The sequence below is a fragment of the Panicum hallii genome, chromosome 1 (genome assembly GCF_002211085.1).
Source record: "Panicum hallii strain FIL2 chromosome 1, PHallii_v3.1, whole genome shotgun sequence".
NCBI classification, from domain to species: Eukaryota; Viridiplantae; Streptophyta; class Magnoliopsida; order Poales; family Poaceae; genus Panicum; species Panicum hallii.
In genome coordinates, this window is record NC_038042.1 from 51,990,317 (window position 1) to 52,009,899 (window position 19,583).

The 19,583-nt window shown below is 47.9% G+C and overlaps 3 protein-coding genes and 1 pseudogene across 3 annotated transcripts; 2 read left to right on the plus strand and 2 right to left on the minus strand.

Annotated features, from left to right (window-relative positions):
• The first annotated feature begins 2,523 nt into the window (after positions 1-2,523).
• On the plus strand, positions 2,524-5,923 carry LOC112879085. Its single transcript, XM_025943423.1, has 6 exons — positions 2,524-2,665; positions 2,794-2,870; positions 3,004-3,040; positions 3,424-3,511; positions 3,644-3,875; positions 4,766-5,923. The coding sequence occupies exons 1-6, from the start codon at positions 2,524-2,526 to the stop codon at positions 5,093-5,095; spliced, it is 906 nt and encodes a 301-aa protein (XP_025799208.1). The 3' UTR covers positions 5,096-5,923.
• Positions 5,924-6,302: 379 nt separating this feature from the next.
• On the minus strand, positions 6,303-10,120 carry LOC112879084. The gene is made up of 7 exons (XM_025943422.1): positions 9,835-10,120; positions 9,657-9,703; positions 9,010-9,163; positions 8,712-8,904; positions 7,961-8,087; positions 7,375-7,551; positions 6,303-6,803 (listed from the first exon to the last, which is right to left on the minus strand). Exons 1-7 carry the CDS (start codon positions 10,058-10,060, stop codon positions 6,648-6,650), a joined length of 1,080 nt encoding a protein of 359 aa, XP_025799207.1. The 5' UTR covers positions 10,061-10,120; the 3' UTR covers positions 6,303-6,647.
• A 3,114-nt stretch (positions 10,121-13,234) lies between these two features.
• On the plus strand, positions 13,235-16,492 carry LOC112898450 (annotated as a pseudogene).
• Positions 16,493-18,094: 1,602 nt separating this feature from the next.
• Positions 18,095-18,745, minus strand: LOC112898456 (mitochondrial import inner membrane translocase subunit TIM23-3-like). The gene has a single exon (XM_025966786.1). The coding sequence runs from the start codon at positions 18,743-18,745 to the stop codon at positions 18,098-18,100; it is 648 nt and encodes a 215-aa protein (XP_025822571.1). The 3' UTR covers positions 18,095-18,097.
• Between the last annotated feature and the right edge of the window lie 838 nt (positions 18,746-19,583).

Genomic DNA, 19,583 nt, shown 5'->3' on the forward strand with positions numbered 1-19,583 from the left:
CCAGACCAGCACGTGTGAAAGAAGGAAGCAGCAGCACGCATCGTGGGCCTCTCACTGAGTCACGGTGACTTGGTTGGCCTCGTCCAGGCCCAGCCCAGCCTTGGTTGGCCGCTGACTTCTTGTGTTGGGGGCATCACAGCAGGATGACGGGGTGGTCCTTCTGAAGAACTCCGGCCTCCGGGTGGCACTGGCAGGAGAATACGAGATCTCCTTTTCAATGCTAGGCAGGAGAATACGAGATCTGCTTGGATACCCGCTTCGCCAAAAAAGAGGGGAGCAGTTGCTTCTGCGTTCTGCCTGGGACCGGGAGGACGCCGCGATACGAGCTTCATCCAGGGAATACTACTGCGCTGGAAGATCTCCTCTTAAATAATCAAGTTTTAAATCTCCAGCTATAGCCTTCCACTATCTCCCGCTATAGCTGTTTGGAACAGATTTAGCTAAATTTTTCATACACAATTTATAATTTAGCTCTTAGCTGCTGCTATAGTCTATTTTTAAATATAGATAGCTAAATACATTAGCCGGTTATTTGAAACATTGTAAATAATACTGCCTCCTGCGATCTCACATCTGATAGATGGGCCGGCCGACTGGGGGGTTGCGGCCGGGCACCAGGGACAGAGTCCGATTCGGAGACATATAGTATCAACCAAATAATTGTTTATAAAAAAACATCAAATAATTAACTCGTATACTCCGGGCTTGGTCAGTGAATCCCCCTTGAGATCTGCTGCCTGGGATACGCATCGCCGCCGGACGTGCGTGTGTGCTAGCTCGTGCTGCTGTAGGGCTACCTGCAACTGCAAGCAGCTCTCGCTGGACACGGTCGCCCAGGCGCCGGCAGGACACGCGTCCTCTGCCGTGTACTTTCGGCTCGGCCGCAGCCACGTAGACTCGATCTCGCATTTGCTGATCGAATCTGTTCGTGCAGGAGCGCGCGGGCAGGGCATTAACCGGCCGGCATCAGTCATAGCATGAGCATGGCAACATGATCATCAGCTGCCACACCGGCCTGCCAGCGGCGCGCGATTCCTGCTGGCACGGGCGCACGCACGCAGGCGAGGCGACGGGATCCGTGGTCGACCCGCCGCCGGTCGCGGCGCCGAGTGCTGGAGACATCGATCGAGTGGTCAAAGCAGAGATGGTGGCATCCGTATGAGCACAGAGGGCGACGACGACGACGTGCGTACCTACGTACTGCGATTTGCTTCTACGGCCAGGAGGAGACTTTACGTACGTGCAACTTTGCTGTGCAAGAGTTCAGGAAAGGTAGATCCGCTCCTGTGGCTTGGCTATGCAGCTATGAGCAGAACGACACCACCTGGCACCTAGAAGAAGGCATCCTCCCTCATTTTGCCTGCCCGGGCTAACTCCTGCAGCCTACCTGCGGTGGTGTAGATAGATGCACTTGTTATGCAGCTTTCAAATTCCAGGCAACTTTGCTTCCGCCGGTAGCTAGGCAAACCATAAGAAGGCCGAGAGGCGACAGGCGAGGCACGCAGGTCAAAAGAAGTGAGCTAGGCACAGGTACGTGCTGTAGGATGCTCGCTGCCTTTGCACACCTGCCTGATCCGGTTCCAACTCTGTTATCCTTTGTCTGAAACCGAGAATTCTGACAAATGGATAGGTAGCGAAGGTAGGCATTATCGCAGTAGCCTGGTTGAAGGTCACCAAAGAAGTGGAGGAAATGACGCTTGTGACTTTGGTGATAGCAACAATGCAGCATGTATAACAGTGCAGTGAGAAAGGCTGCGACAGGATCGAGTAAAGAAACTGCAGCGTGCCGTTTATTCTAACGAGACAGGACAGGAACAGGATCCGAGTCGGTCTCACTCCCCTTGCTTGTACGCAGGTGTCATGCCATTCACGGAGTCATTGTCTCATTTATGCATGCCAAGTTGTTGGTCGTTTCTTCTTCCCGATCATGTAATCTCTCTCTTATTTTTCTTCGAAACAGATCATCTCTTTCATTTTCCATAGGTGCATAGTTCGCGTTTCTTGTAGTGTAGTACTGCTCCTTAATGAAACGCTTTCCAGGTAAATTCTTAAACAAAAAGAATTGAGTAATTGAGATGTTGCGATTAGGAAGGCAGCAAGCAGCAAGGCACTGAAACACGAAGACCACGGGAGATTGATTGACCACGGTTGCACTTGCGTACTCTTCTGCGATACTCTGAACTCACTGAATCCTGCTAATGATGGCCATCTCTCGTGGCGCGTGGGATCACTATTCACTAGGCCGCCGATGCGGCCGGCTGCTCCGCTAGGCTAGGCGCTAGCCCTATTATAGGCTACAGTGTAGAGGGGTAGACACGGCGCCCTGACGCCCAACGATATATAGACAGCCCGCCCGGCCGGAGAAGCCATGAAACAGACCACGAGGGGACGCCGCGCCAGGGAGGAGTAGCCAGCGGCACGCAGCGAGCGAGGCCAGCGCGCGCGCGACCACATCGCGGCTCCACGGGAGAGAAGGAAGAAGAAGGTCACCGGAGGCTGCCTGCGGAGCGCGCTGAGAGCGAGATGGGTGGCGCCGACGGCGGTGGGAGGAACGGCGGGGCGGCGACGAGGCGGTACAACAGGTCCACGGTGCCGAGGCTGAGGTGGACGAGCGAGCTCCACCGCAGCTTCGTCCGAGCCGTCGACTGCCTCGGCGGGCCGGACAGTACGTTCCCGTTCTCGAGCTCTAGCATACCTGCGTTCTTTGTTGGTGTGGCTGTTGCTTGATGCCGTTCTGATCTCTCTTTCCTCGCCCAAATGCATGGCCTCATGCATGATCGGTGCTGTCTGCAGAAGCCACTCCGAAGCTCATTCTACAGCTCATGGATGTCAGAGGGCTCACCATTGCCCATGTCAAGAGTCACCTTCAGGTCAGCCCGTTTCTTTCAAAACTTAGTAACTCATCGATCAGTACCGTAGTACCGCACATCACCGGTGATACTTGAAGCTAAGAATTAATGTGCATTTATGTACGTAATAGTTCCTTTTGCTCTTGGTAAACAGATGTACAGAAGTTCAGGACACGACATGAGAAAGAGAGGTGAGAGAGATACTTCCTTTGTCTTTATTTGTTCCTCTTGCGGCTCAATTTCTTATTAGGGAAAATCTTCTTAGTTTTCCCCGGTGGTGTAGCTTCTTTCTCGGGATTTGGGATTAAGATCAAGGCTAGATGATAACTAAACAAAGACTATCATTAGGACACTAAACAGCAATGATTAGTTGCAAAAAATGCTCGGCATGTGTTATGCATGCATGTGTTCTGTCTTCTGTGGCAGACACTCAGCTTTCAGTACTAGTCTTGCACATGTGCAGTGCTAATCAAAAGCCAAACTAACCTTTTGTGCCCTAATTCTGCACATGCATGCTGTTAATGGAAAGCCAAACCTCCTTTGCATTCTATTCTCCTTTTCATGTTACCATCAGAGATGCAACCACGGCTAGGACATCTGAAGCACTCATTCACCATTGATGGAGGAGGCCCCAAGGAATTCTTCTGCCCACCCATGAAAAGGTTATCTACTCTGCTGCTTTTTAACTCTACCACTCAAACATTGATCGAATAAAAGAAAAAAAAGATTTCCCAAACCTTTGGCTCACTAAACACCTCTGCCACCCTGCTTTTTTTTCCTGTTTGGATGAACAGGGCAAAGGCAGGGGCAGAAGCTCCAGCCACGGCCATGCACGAAAGAATGCAGGGGAACAGTGACATGGGGGCTGCTGGCGCCCGGCGCTGCAGCGATGATTACACGCAAGCGGTGCCCGTGGGCAGCAGGAGGATAACCGAGTGCCCCGGCTTGCCATGGCAGAGGGAGGCCTCTGCTGCTTCTGCACTGCAAGAGCTGGGATTTTGGGTGCGAGGAACCGAGCCCTTCAAGGTACGGCAGGTAAAAAAGAAAGCTACTGAAAAGAAGCATTCGGGAAAAAGAGGGTTATCAAAAGAAGATACCTCTCTCTTGTCTTAACTGCTTTTTCTCGCCCTGATCTTTCTCTTCACATGTCTCGCTAGTCACTCTCATCTGCATGCCTTCCTTTATAATGGATCGAGTACGTGCTGCTGCAGCGTGGACATTGATAAGCCATCGTGTTCATGATTTCACATTAGCTGAAATGCATTATGCATAGAGTAAAGCCCTAGCTAGTTTTCATTAGCGAATGCTGTGACTCTTGAGAAGAGTTCTTTGCTTGCAGATGCTAGCCAGAAATGGAGGTAAAAAAGCCGGTGATGTAGTTCAGTAGTTAGTATCAGTGGTACTGTTGCTAGCAGTAGCAGTAGCAGTAGCAGAGGAGTAGTGCCAGAAATGGCTCTTGAGAACCTGAGCCCTCAGCCATTTGCTTCAGCTGGTCGACAATGATATGCCAAAAGAACTGGCTTTTGCAACACTGATCGGTTCCACTCCAACCCTTGCTGCTGCACACGCAGCATCGCCATGATGACGGGCGATGGTGCAGTCCAGATGCAGATGCAGAAACAACAAGCCCATTAAAGCTTCTCTGGTGCTTTGCTCCGGCTGAGGAGAAAAGGGAGACCAGTGTACCCCGTTTGCTTCTGAATTCTGATGGAGCACATGAGTACTGTAGTTTCTTGTCTACCCCCACTGTTGATCCATGCAGTTTCACTGCCAAGCAATGGTCTCAATCAAGCAGGGCCAAATTCATATTCGAACTAGTTGCTTCTATGGCTCTAGAAAAAAACATAACTTTGTTTTGTATTTTCCTAACAAATTTAACGACTTGATCCTGATTGCCGCTGTGTTTTATTCTGCAGATTGGCAGGCCCATAGCAAATCGTCTCAGCCCTGTAGTGAGGCCGCTATCTTCGAAGGAGATCAAGTGCGAAGACAGATGCTTCTTGTTTGGCACTGCCACTAGAGACGAACCGGCCAAGAGACGTTCACCGTCGCAACCGCCAGCCTCCATTGACCCAAAAGCGGCTGTGGCCGCAGTGTCTTCCTTGCCCAGTGAAGGCAGCTGCGTCCTCTCGCCGCCGCCGCCGTCGACGAGCTTCAATGGATGCTCAAGGCCAGGCAGAGGCAGCTGCTTATTTGCCGGGCAGAGGATTAACCTGAACCTTTCCCTATCAATATGCGGATCATAGCTTAATCAATGTGCCGGATTTTGTACATTAAACGTATCCATGTCGCATGCTCCTGTATTTTTTTTTCTTCTGGTGCTGTAGTTTGTTTCCACTGGTAGCTTGGCACAAATTGAGGAGTAACTAGTTGTCGAGAATTTAAGCGCCTTAGCAAAGATCTTAGGAATGACAGTTCACAAGTTCCATTGTATGGATGTGGCAAAGGCAAAACTGTCTGCTGGAAGTGACCGGCAAAACAGAAGCATGAACCAAGACAGATCAGCCCACAAACTTAGGACACTTTCAGTGATCCATGTAGGCCAAATGTAGGTGCCCCATGAGGAATACAGTGCTGCTGTCAGCCTGTCCTTACTGTTCCTCCCATTCTGCCCCCTTACTTCGGCTGGCAGCTCCTGTACCTGCAGGGGTTTCCTCAAGTCCTGAACAAAGGAGATTCTCCATGCCCTTAAAATGTTTCTGCTTTCTTGAAAGCATTCAAAGCAAGGATTTTATGTCAAAGGAGTTTCGGAATGTACCAAGAAGTATCTAATGCGAAGTGCCTCATCATGCTGCATGCCTCTTGTAATTTTCATATCAGATATGTCAGAGCATAGGTTTAACAGCAAAGATGACTCAATTGAGGCCAGTCTATACGAGCAATGTACTCATGAGTCATGACTATGCAAGTATGCATGATGCCTTCCTCTCCCTCCCTGCTGAAATGAAACAACAGAATGATTAAAACATCAGTCATCTCATGTGCGTGCGTGTGTTGTCTATGTCGTCTACATTTGAGCTGGCGTTTGTTAAAAAGCCTAAGAGCCAGGGGCAAAGCTAGTTGACACCGACCACTGATCTGCTGGCTCAAGGATTGACAAATCCCATCCTGCGTCTCGTCCCAAAAAAAAAATGCAGTCGCCAGTTTCCGTGCTTGCCTTTGACGATGCTGGGTAAAAGGCAACGGCATCAATCCTTTTGTCAATATCACAAGGACATTTACCAGTTCCCCAAAAGCCTGAAAACTGACGGCATCTCGCCTCAAGTACAAATTATTACCATGATGAGCAGCACAGTAGATTGCAGGGGAAATGTACGGTGGCCGGAATAAAAGCCATCGCATAGGCTGCTTCTTCAGCAACATGCATCATGTTTTGTGGCTGAGCTGAGCTGGACGCGGTGGACAAAGATCTGAAAACAAACAGTAGAAAAACATCATGCCCGGCGACCTCTGTTTTGACATTTAAGCACGCTGATAAAAACGACAAGAAGCTAGCTTCCAAGAACTGGGTGAACTCCGCTGTGCTGCTACCATACACAATTTGACCTCCCCAAAGGCAGACAAACGACTGTTTGTGGGGCCTATGGATGATACAATACAATGCCAAGGCATCATGCCACCATACCGGTGTCTTCTATGTTGTTAAAAACTAGCCTTGATTATGGTCGCTCCTCTTGACCAAAATCCAAAACAAGGTTTAAGACCATGGTACTCTGGTAGTAATGAACAGGTGAAAAAAAATTGAATCCGCAGTTGCCCATTACAGCTACTCTGGCTGGTGTCATGAACAGTGTGTTTTCACTTCTTCTTTGTTGCTTTTGCATCAGACGCCAAAGACTTGACACAAAGGCGAGGCTTGGTGGAGATGAGTTCGGCTGGGAGAACAGAAACCCCAGCCACCGAAGATCCAAGGGGTACCCCAGAAACGGGGAGCATCTCAATGAGTACTGCAACCTGGATATTAGGAACATGTCATTCACTTAACGGAACCATAAAGCTAGAGAAATTAATGAGAAATAGTGCAAAAGAAATTTCAACTTGAAGTAGCCCATAAATTAGTCCTAGTTCCCCAATATATTTACAGTAACATAAGGCTTAAAATCAAGATCTCATCTACTGTATACCTCAGATAGGAAAGAACAGTTAAAGTAAAATATTTCTAAGTATAGAGGAATAAAAGTTTACATTTTTATAGATAATAAAATTTTGTGGAGATTCTTCAGTTTGGTAACTTCAATTTAGATTAGTAGCTACTACAGAAGTCTGAAACGGTCTTCTGACTCGGACATATGCCCTTCATCAGAAAGTAAACGTGCAGGTGTTGCAGTATGTCAGATGTCAACACCTGACCAAACTTATAGCAGTTTTCATCATGAAGGAATGGAAAACAAGACCATAGATTCACTAGCCAGCATTTAAAACTTTATTGTTTTCCAATGTGGAATCTTTGCATGATGATGCCCTGAGTCCTCCAACCAGCAGAGCAATACCTAAGCAAGCTGTCGAAAATTGTCGGGCAAGTTACCTCAGGAGATTTAAGATCGACCACTGAATTCTCAGCAACCGATTTGACAGCAGCAGCAACCACTTTAAAACATTGATCCCTGTCCATCAAAGCCTGCTGACTTGAACCTTCGTTACTGTTCTTCTGTGGCTTCATCTCTGTCTCATCGATGCCCCTTCTATTATATGCAACTGCAAACTGTAACATATGTTAAAACTTAAAACTTATTGAATTTAAAATACGAATAGTATCTTATTATGATGTAATGATCGATCTGTTTTCATGAGATAGCGCAGAGAGCATTACAGCTAATGATATTCTTTAAGTGCACATATGTAATTTCAACCATTAACAAAAGAGTACAGTAATTTTGATGCATAATAACGAAGTATGATGGAAATAGATAATAAAAACACGTGTTACTCAGCCTGATAATGCATAAAAACGTAGTAGACAATTTTAACTATATGAATCAATGTAGGAGACCTGAACAGAATGATATCTGCACAAGTACTACATGATACATTGAATTAGAAAATTGTTTGTATTCAACTCCATTGAAGAATTAATGAAATAGTTAAACAAAGGTAAGTGCTGCAATTTCTACCTTTATAGGCTCATCCTTGTTATTCTTGCTCCTCGAGAACTCAAGGAATAACTTTGACACAGTCGCATGTAGGTCTTTTTCTGATAGAACACAAGTTTCCTGAACAGGAAATATGCGGTGACACCATCTGTCAATTCAGAGTTTAATAATTTAGAAGATTTGAAGTCGAATGACAAAATGGTGCTAGAACCTTAGCTTGATTCTAAAAAAGACACTATACACTAGAGCTTTAACTATACATAGTACCATAGAATCAGCGACATCACTGTATTTTTTTTATTATACAACTGGTTGGAAGTAAGAAAAGACATAGCCATTCCACTTTATTGAAAAGAAGAGTGTAACACAGGCCACACAAATCAAACTGCTAGAATGAAATTATTGCGATATGGCATGTTTAGCCCCAAATGAACATCTCATTTAGCCTCTTTGTGTCTCTAGTGCTCTGTTCAACAGTATGTATCATTCAGCGAATAAGCTGATAAAGATAGGCGAGAACAGCATGCCGTGTGGAGTCACTAAGGAAACCTACAATGATGAATGGAAACTACATTCAGGCTAACAATTTTGTCAAGAAAATTCTGTAGAAGAAATGTGAGTGTCATGGGCTATTTTTCAGTTATAGACAATTTAAATAATACATAGTGCAAGGGGTCATTTCAGCACTTCAACGTGACAGAACCAGCTAATATCTCAACTTCTAGCATCAGCATTTAGAATATGAGTTCTTCCAATGAAGTTGGAACCTTACTGTGGAGATTTGAGTTTCCCAGATTTGAGAGAATGAAATATTTCTGTAAGCATTTCAACAACATGAAGGCCTCCACTAGGGAATTTAAAGAAGAGCAAACCGCTTCTTGATAGCTTAACCAGTGAGAGATTTGAAGCCCTGTCAACATTTTCACTCGTCTTGTTCTGAGGTGAACTTGAATCTCCAATGCTTCCTACCATGGCGCCAAAAAGTGCACAAGATTAAAAAAAATAACACATGGGAAGCCTTGCTAAATCTACAGCAGCTATAGTGAGATGATCCGGTAACTTATACTAACCAGTTGATTCTGGAGCACTATTACTATTCTCATCTGTTACTGCTTCTTCTGAATTTTCTGATGCCAGTGAGCAAAATTTTCTTTTCTTTACTGCATTTTCCACATCACACGGTTCTGCTTGTTCGGAAACATGGCACTTTGCATGACCAATGTACTGAAGAAAAAACATTAAATGAAGCTTTCACATCATAATATTTTAACATGGTGTGTGTGGGAGCTGAAATTGCAAAAGGTTGCAAAACAAAAGATGAAAAGATGAAGTTTTAATTCTAGCTAAAAGTTGTGCTAATGCTCGTAAGCTATTCGGTCGTTAGAAAAAAAGACTACAGGATGAAGACGTAAACAATGGAACTCAAAAGTAGCAGGAAAAGCCTGCATACTCAAGCATATATCATGTGAAAGCCATATGGATAGAAGGATGGAACCATTAAGTACTACTATGTGGGAAAATACAAAATTTCCTTTACATTTAGGTTTGATAGCGTGCAGAAAATGGTGAATAAAATGGAATATAATTTTGGTGCGATATTACGAAGATAACAGAAATTGAAATAACAACATTCTACAAGATAGAATTCATGCACACGAATTATCTGCTGGGAAGAAAACAATTAAATACTAAGGAGCAAGATTGACGAGTAATTTACCTCTTCGAGAATGGAAATGGCTTCCTTGGTTGCACTTTTTTCACGCTCTATAAGAAAATGAAAATCGCATCAAGGGTGTATGCATGAAATGACTTGAAATGACATGAATCCACCAACAAATCCATCACCGGAAGCTTCAAAGCGGAAACGAAACTCTAGAACGGAAGAGAGGACGCACTGATGGGGCAGGTGATGAGGAAGCCAGAGTGGGAGCGGAGGAGGAGGGACCCCGACGCGCGGTAGTTGTAGCGCGGGAGATTGATCACCGCGGCGTGCTGCTCCCACGGCTGCAGCTCCTGGATACCGGCCGGGGCAGGGGCGTCGGGTTCGGTCTCCGGCGGCGGCTCGCGGGATGGCGATGGGGTTCCGGCTTCCGGCCTGGCCTCCGGCTCCGGCGCCGCCATGGGGAGCGAGGAACACTGGGTGCCTGGGGCTTTGGGGGTACGGGGAGGCGGAGCGGGCGGTTCTGGGTAGCAGGGCGTAAACGGACATTCGAAGGCGTATTTCTCATGTTCCGCTAATCGGATTCCAGTTCCAGACGAGACCATGTCAAAATCCGACCGATCCAGGCCAGTCGTCTTCCCACCACATTTGAAGATAATAATACTTTATTTAAAATATCTTATAATTAATAATGATACAGCAGCTTGTCGTTGATACGATCGCAGATACGATGATCCGACAGCCCCTCCAGCTTACCGTCTCCTTACCACCTGGCGCCGCCGCCGCCTTCCGGCCGACGACTCGCTAAACACCATTGCTTCATCTCTCCTCGACTGGTCTGGTCGCCTGCGCCATGGCTGCCATCCGGCGCAGCAGATCGCGCCTACCCGACCGCTCGCGTTATCCGCTCCGCATGCCGTATCTAGTCCTGGTGACTGGTGAGGTTGTCGTACTCCTGCTGCCGCAGCGGCCCTGCATTGGCACCGGCCACCGGCCACCGGCGACTGCGCGGGAGCGATGTGATCCCTAGCAGGTACGTACGATTACGCCTTCGAGGTGCAGCCTAAGATTGCTCATTGTTCCCTTCGGATATTTTCGTGGCACTGCGCACAGCACAAGAACCTCAGATGCTGCAAGTGGCGGCATTTTTTTTGGAAGAAATTTGCAGAAGCACTGCACTGTCATTTAAGAAGAAAGAAGCAAGCCGAAAGTGTTACATAATTGATCTTACATAAGAGTTCTGAAACTTGACCACCGAAACAAACGAAAGAATAACAAAGCTAAAGATTAAGGAAACTACGGTAACTCTAGCCTTCCACAGGCCATTCTTCTTGCTTCCACCTCCATCTTAATCTCATGTAGCACATCTCTTGGCGTCCCTTGCTTGTTCTTAAGAATCCGCCTGTTTCTTTCTTTCCATATGTTCCATTTTTCCCAGACGTGCTGTGCGAAAGGGCAGTGCAGTATGAGGTGTGCCGCTGTCTCCTGCTCTTAGCTTGGTTGCAAAAAACACAAACCGGATTGCAGGGCCATTGCCTGGCCATCAGTTTGTCAGCTGTTAGCAGCTTGTACTGCACCAGAAGCCATGCAAACTATTTATGCTTCCCTTCCGAGTCCGCCTTCCAAATTGAAGTCCCACTCAACTCGCTGAACGACCCCATGAACTGGGGTATTGTAGGCCGATTTTGCAGTATACTCCCCATCTGCAGTCCACCTCCATGTAATCTTGTCTGGCTCGTCGCTGAGTTGCACTGCCTGCACAAGATCCCACAACTGCACGAAACTTGCCATTTCTTCTATTGTTTGCATCTTCCACAGGCCTCTAGTCCAGTTGAGATTGACCAATTCGTCATGAACTGCTTTATTTTTTCACCATGCTAGTTTGAACAGATCAGGAAAGAGGTCCATCATGATGTTGTGAACGTTGTTGTTCAAACGAATAATTTTTCTCTCACATTTAGATGCGGGTTAAAGAGAAGAACACATAATTAATCACTTTATCCCACAAACTAAGTTCCTAGATGTTCTATAGATGCATATTAAAATATATAAATTTAGAAAATTCAAAACGATCTATATTTTGGAACAGAGCGCCGAATCATTATTTGACTTCGCCATTCTGAAGTCAAGCTTTTAATTCTTCGCAAGATGACATGATCCACGTCTAAGTGTTCATGCATGAATCAAGAATTCAAGATTTACATTGGTGACGGGTCTAGGGACCCAGAATCCCCAGCCAGCTCACTTCTCGTTGACCAGCCTAAGGCCGTGCCTGGAACAAGCGTCCGTCTGCACCAGCGACAACCTCATCTGGGCCGTCTCGGCGCACAACCCCGACTGACAGCTCGGTCGGGATGACCAAGGCCCATATCCCCGACTAGGGGAACGATTGGAGGCCGGGTCCGTACCAAGGCTCCGATCGAGAACTCCGACTGGATTCCGCCTTGCACATGCCCACCTCCCCGACCGGCAGGCTGGTCGAGAGGCTAGGCCCGGTGTACCAGCGGGCCCTAGGAGTAAGTGCGGAGAATAAGGATGAGTCTCGGGATTAACTTGTCATACACGGCCAACCACTCCTTCCATGGGTCACACTCCCCTCTGTTGTGGCAGCAGGCCACCACTATTCTACCTACCCGTCCTCAGGAAGGGACGGGACGTAACATCATCATGATACGGCCGGCGCACCCCCGTCACGATGGAGTGACCGAGCATGTCGCTTGTGATGGGGGCGTGATAGCCGTACCGTACCTATCGACGTCCCGACAACCTCTGACTGACGGAGCATGACGCACAGGGACGAGACGGGACAACCGCTCCACGACACAGAATTTGGACGGTGGTCATCGGAAGACTCCGACTGACGTGATGGACAGATCCAACTAACGAAGCTGACGATCCGGACCGGTGGGGTCGGGAGTTCTCTCTTTCTATCCTTACACCCTTAGTTACCGTGTAAAGAAGTCCCCCTGGACTATAAAAGGGAGGACCCTTCGTCTAGGACACCATGGGACCATAGACTCTCAAATCTCACAACTTTCATTTAAAAGCTCGTAACTCCCTAGCTCCCATGAGCACCTAGGCTCAAGCAATACATCCGACTGACCCCCGACTGGATGTAGGGCACGATTGCCTGAGCCAGTATAAATCTTAAATCATTATGCGCTAAGCCATATCCAATCACAACGCGTGATACACACTTCGACTTCAAGTAGATTTAGCTGCCGGCTATTTCCGGAATCGACGACTGGAGTACTATTTTATACTTGAACAATGAGGTTATTATTGTCGAACATGCACCCACGTGAAATAATTCAAGGCCCAGAGAAAGAAGTAGAAATCAAAGCTAAATTAATGGACAAACTAAACCAATTTAGCCATTGTAATGTAATGCCCGAGCTGGCATCCTCCTGGTTCCGCCACTTGGTCAAAGTCTCAACGAGTCATTGTAATATAATGCACTGACCGGCGATCGAGTTTGTGCATTCCTTGTTTATACGACCATGTATAGTAAGCTTATGGAACTGGCCTCGTGAGGCATCTCTTGATGCCATGTTAGTCTATAAATCTCTACCTGCGTAAGAATTATCATCACCGCTCGTGGTTGCCTGCTTCTGGAGCTGCGGTAGGGGCCTGCCATGGTGGGCGCCAAGCTGCAACAGAGGGTCCCGATCCGCCGCACGGCGTGGAAGCTGGCTGACCTCGTCGTCCTCTCCCTGCTCCTCGCTCTCCTCGCCCACCGTGCCACCTCGCTTCTGGGTGGCGCCGGCGCGGCGCGGCGCCGTTGGCTCGCGGTCGCGGCGCTCGTCTGCGAGGCGTGGTTCACGCTCCCGTGGCTCCTCAACATGAACTGCAAGTGGAATCCCGTCTGGTTCGAGACCTACCCCGACCGTCTCTCGGAAAGGTAGCAGCGCAGCAACATGCCACTCACTGCTCAGTGTTCATGTGCCCGGACTTTTTTTTTTCTTCTCACGTGCTGATATCTAGGACCGGCGAGCTCCCGGCGGTGGACGTTTTCATGACCACGGCGGATCCAGAGCTGGAGCCGCCGGTTGTGACCGTGAACACCGTGCTCTCTCTTCTAGCTCTGGACTACCCGGCCGGCAAGCTGGCGTGCTACGTCTCGGACGACGGCTGCTCGCCGCTGACCTGTTATGCGTTGCGTGAGGCCGCGGCATTCGCAAGGCTGTGGGTGCCGTTCTGCAGGAAGCACGGCGTAGCGGTCAGGGCTCCCTTCGTCTACTTCTCCTCCGGCGCAGAGCCCCGCATGGCAGATCAAGAGTTCTTCCGTGAATGGACGTTCATAAAGGTAAGCTGCCAAGTTTCCCAAGGTCAGCGGCACTCGTGCGGTGTCTGATGTCTGATCTCATGATTTCTTATCCATTTTCTTGCCGTTATTGCAGGACGAGTATGAAAAGTTGCTAGGCCGGATCGAGAACGCAGAGGAGATCTCCCTTGTGCAGAGTGACCACGAGCTAGCAGACTTCTTCGGTGCGGACCGCATGAATCACCCGACCATAATTAAGGTTGAGGCAAAGCTGTGTTAATTTTATGAGTAACTAGATGTAACATTTGGCTGTCAAAAATATTTTGTGAAACAAAGCTCGTTGTATGCAAATCTTTACTGAGTTGGTGCTCTCTTTTGCTACATCAGATCCTGTGGGACAACAGCAAGAGCAAGACAGGAGAAGGGTTCCCTAGTCTCATATACGTCTCGAGAGAAAAGAGCCACAAATTTCACCACCACTTCAAGGCGGGGGCCATGAATGTCCTGGTCAGTGTTTCTCATGCTCCTCAGCAGAATAAGCAAATACTGACCAGTGACGCAGAAAGTTCAGAGAAGTGTCTGTTGCACTAAGATTAGCACAGTACATTACAGCTAATTAGTGATTGCTAACCATATTATTGTGCAGACAAGGGTTTCCGCCGTGCTAACCAATGCGCCAATCATGCTGAACATGGATTGCGACATGTTTGCAAACAACCCACAGGTCATCCTCCATGCAATGTGCCTCCTGTTGGGATTCGATGACGAGGTCCACAGTGGATTTGTTCAGGCGCCACAGATGTCCTACAAAGCTCTACAGGATGATCCTTTTGGAAATCAGGCGGAAGTTAAGTACAAGGTAGAGATGTACATACCATGTTATTTTGTCTTAAGATTTTGTTTAGAAATAGGGGGATTTGAATCCAAATCCTAATGATTTAGTTCAAATTTTAGCCATTTTCCATATTGTTCAACAAAATACATATCTCTACTTGACCCCAATTCAAAGAGACCCTGTTAGTCTTGCTGCGTCTTACTAACTTTTTTATGTGCAGTACCGACTACTGAATACTAGTTTTGTTACTGACAATATGCTGATGGGTTTAGAAACTTGGATGTGGATTTGCCGGACTTCAAGGAATTAAGTATAATGGGACGAATTGTTTTCACCGAAGGAAAGTTATTTATGGCATGCCACCAAACTGCACCACACTAGTCAAACCAAGAAGGACAAAAGGTGAATCCTGTGCACAAACACACAAACTAATCTGAAATTGGCAGAACCAGTAAGTGCCTGTACCCCCAATGCATTTCGGTTCAGTTCATATCACTAGCTACATCGGCTGGTTGTTTTTTGTCAGGTTCATCACGTTCACCATCTTGGGAGGAGCTGCAGGTGAAGCTTGGCAATCAGAAAGAGTTGATCGAATCAACTAGGAGCATCATATCTGGAGACATGCTGGCCGTGCCAATTGTAGATTTATCAAGTCGCGTCGAAGTGGCAAAAGAAGTGTCTGCCTGCCGCTATGAGGCCAGCACTTGTTGGGGACAGGAGGTGTTTAGCACCCTAATTGTCAAAGTTTGCTACAGTGTACTAGTACACGTCTTCAACTAAATTTCTTCTCAACGTATTTGCAGATTGGCTGGGTTTATGGATCAATGTATGAGGACATTCTGACCGGGCAGCGGATCCATGCTGCTGGATGGAAATCAGCAGCTATGAACACCAGTCCACCAGCATTCCTCGGCAGCGCACCAACGGGTGGACCAGGCAGCCTGACCCAGTATAAGAGATGGGCAACAGGTCTCTTTGAGATACTCATGAGCCGGAACAACCCAATCCTTCTCTCCATCTGCAAGCGCCTGCAACTCCGGCAATGTCTTGCCTACCTGGTCCTCGACGTGTGGCCGCTGAGGGCGCCTTTTGAGCTGTGCTATTCGCTGCTGGGACCTTACTGCCTTCTTGCAAACCACTCCTTTTTGCCAAAGGTAGTCACATCTTGTTTCTAACTACAGTTTTCCTTTTATTTCCACTGCCATGTTTGAACTCTGTGCTCTTGTGCATGCAGTACTCAGAACCAGGTTTCAGCATCCTATTAGCCCTATTCTTGACCTACAACTTATACAATTTCATGGAGTACATGGATTGCCGGCTGTCAGCTCGCGCCTGGTGGAACAACCAAAGGATGCAGGCATGCAGCGGATCATCTCATCCTCTGCCTGACTCCTCGCATTCCGCACCGTGCTACTCAAGACCGTAGGCCTCTCCGAGACGGTGTTCGAGATCACTCGCAAAGACAAGAGCTCGTGCAATGGCAACGGCAGCACGGACGAGGCCGACAAAAGGCGGTTCACCTTTGATTCGTCACCGGTGTTCATCCCTCCTGCAGCACTTGCGATCCTAAACGCTGTCGCGATAGCTGTTGGAGCGTGGCGGGTGGTTGCCGGTGCGGTTGAAGACAAGCGCGGTGGCCCGGGTGTTGGAGAGTTCGTGTGCTGCTGCTGGCTGGTGCTATGTTTCTGGCCGTTTGTGACAGGACTTGGGGGCAAGGGAAGCTACGGCATCCCCTGGAATGTCAAGCTGAAGGCTGGTTTGCTTGTAGCTGCGTTCGTGAACTTTTGTAGATGAACCTAAATCAGGTGGCAACAAAAAGCACACCTATTTCAGTGCAGACTTCCCCTTTCAAAGTTTGAAACAAGTGGTATATGTATAGCAAAAGTATGTGTATCACAGATTCAGATTAGGATTTCCAACTAATAAGCCATCCGGTCTTTTGTTCGTACGTGATTGTGCGGAGTATGTACTCATGTTCTTTGAGTTGTCGTTGAAAGACAGCTGAAAAAATAAAGTAGATCTTTGTCAGTGATCAAATAAGGTTTAGAAAAAAATGCTACAAAAACTAGTGTCTCAAATAAACTTATTGTATAATTTGAGACACACTTGTTGGAATATTTGGGCTAGGCCTATTTATTTAAATGATAAATTAAGAATTAAAAGGTGCATGATTTAATGCTGGAGAGCTATGAGGTAGTTAATACCATATGGGTGATTGAGGAAAATAATGACTGGTTTGTAATTGGTGATTAAAATAGAGAATTGATGACTGGTTAACAGTGCGAATTGATGGTCATTATTGTGCCTACTTTCATCCTTTTTTCTTTCCAATCATCTTATAGACAGCCTACTCTCGTTCAAAAAGATACCTTGGCATTGATACGCCACGAGACCTCTCCTTTCTCCCTTTATTTTCTGTTGTTAGCATCTCCATCACACACCGCTAGCAAGAGCAGGCTTCCGAAACTCGCACGCTAAAGTTCCTGCACGGGATAGCGAGGAATCAGACTTTTGGGGAGCGTTTTCACACGACTGCTCGCTTGACTACATCCAGTGGCCCGGACGACTACTTCATCTACATTCCGGTGGCCCTAACGACTACTACCTCTTCTTCAAGCCGTACGACTACTTTCTGGTGGCCGTAGCTGTGTTCCTAAGTGAACATCAAGATCATCTCGACTACTTTCGCACGGGAAAGGCAACAAGGGAAAAGGACACTTGCAAACGCCATCGCCGCACAAGGCTTTGAAGACCGCAAAAACCACTCGCTGACTACAACGAGATCTAGCAACCGCTAAAAGAACATCGGCTGGGAAACATCACAAGCAACGCAGGCTTGCAATTCTTCGTCACCAAAACAGAGGTTGAAGAAACCAGATCTTGTCGTGGAATAAAACAAAAAAGGTCGAAGTTGCCACAACAAAAGACAGCCAACTGCATCTCGTGATTGACACACCAAATGTAAAGATCTGGAGAGAACCTTCAGATCTGACAGAACCAACTCTCACTGACTCTTCGTCGGCACCGGATTGGATGTCCTCGAGGTAGGGAGAGACCGGAGAGACCTTATTCCACAGCGTCATCGTCGTCACCACCTCACCGATGTCGCTATGGAGGAGGGGGGCCGAGAGGGCGGCAACGAGTGGGCCTGGCGGCGGCGGCCGCCGTTGCGATTTGCGTTTATTACGAGCAGGCGGAATTGATGGATTAATTAGGCCTTAGGATCATCCATAGCCCTTTCTTTGGTTTATTCTCTTATTCATATTTTCAGTGAAAATAATATGAACATAAGCGCATGCTTCGTCATCACAAGATCACTCTTTTACATAATGGAATTAGTACTGATATTTAGAAAAAGCAGTTAGCGGAAAATTTATTCTCCCTTCAGAACGTGCCACTCTATGTTGAATTTGGCCAAATAAGATAGTGCAGCACCATAAGACTACATGTATTTCGGATGCCAAGATTGGGCGCGAATTTTTCGATCAGCGGTTTCCCAGCAAGCAAGGCGGCCCCGGCCATGATCCCTCCGACGATGCCGCCGACTATGGCGGACCGCGGCCCGCCGGGCATGCGGTAGAGCGCGCCGGTGCTAACCCCGGCGGCCGCGGTGTTGATCCAGTCGTCCGCCCCAGACCTGTAGTGGCTGATGCCAGACTTGGTGCCGGAGAAGAGCATGGCGATCACGCCGACCCGGTTGCCGTAGGAGCGGCCCACGGAGCTGCAGTTGTTGAGGACGCGGCTGGCGCGCAGCTTCAAGGACTCGCCGCGCTCCGCCTCGACGGCCGCGCGGGGGAGCCCCGCGACGGCGCCCGCGAGGTAGCCGACGCCGGTGCACAGGGTGAGGTCCTCGCTCCAGGTGCAGCCCTTCCGGAGCGCCTGCTCCTCGAAGAGGATCTCGGGCGAGGTCGAGAGCTCGTAGAGCGCGCGGTACGCCGAGTTGGCGAACACGACGCCGTCGTCGGGCAGCGCGACGTGGCGGTGCGCCGGGCCTGGCTGCAGCCAGGCATCGCCGCGGGGGTCGGCGGGGATGGGGCGCGACGACATGATGATGACGATCGAGCTAGGCGCCGGCGAGCGGATCGGAGAGACGGCGAGCTCACCCGACGAGACGCGGGGGGTGTTTGGTTTCAGTCGGGTCGGTGGATGATTCGGGCCCGTGGCGTCGTGGGGTTCAGTGTTTATGAGTGGAGGCCGACAGGAACAGACCAAGTTGGAATTGGAAGCGGGAACGGCCGTGCTGCATCGACGTCCTGGCGAAGAGGCCAAGCCCGGCCCATTGGGCCTTTTGCTTCTGCATCTACTGCTAGTTGCTTTGTACACAATCAGTAAGTGTGAATCATGTCTCTCATAATTAACCTCAGTGTGCTTTTCCTTTGTTATATTTGAGTATATAATGAGATCTATTCTTGAGGATATCAGCTATATACATGACTAGATTAGGTTATACTCATATGATCTTCGTTCAAGAACAAAAATGTTGTATGAATTATGATCATGTAAGTTAATCTATTCACAAAAAAAAACGTAAGTTAATCTGTTTATATTCATGATTTGTATTTAGAGTGGATTAAATCTAGATGTGCTAATCCTTCCAATAGTAGTACCCATCTGGTGTGAGAAAAATCCAAATGCCAAATTAAAGGAGAGTTTGTTGCTTCCTGCCCTGCAGGCTGGCGAGTAAGGTCCCGTTTGGATGGATTAAAATAAAAGGATTAAAATTTAGTTCGATGTTTGATGATAGACTAAATATTGACTAATTTTGAACTAACCAAGGCAAATGGATTCTAACTATTAATTAACCAGAATCAATACAATTAAATTAGCAATTAATCTATATTTAGTCCTAATTAGTCCGTACCAAATTTAAGGGCTAAAAATTAGT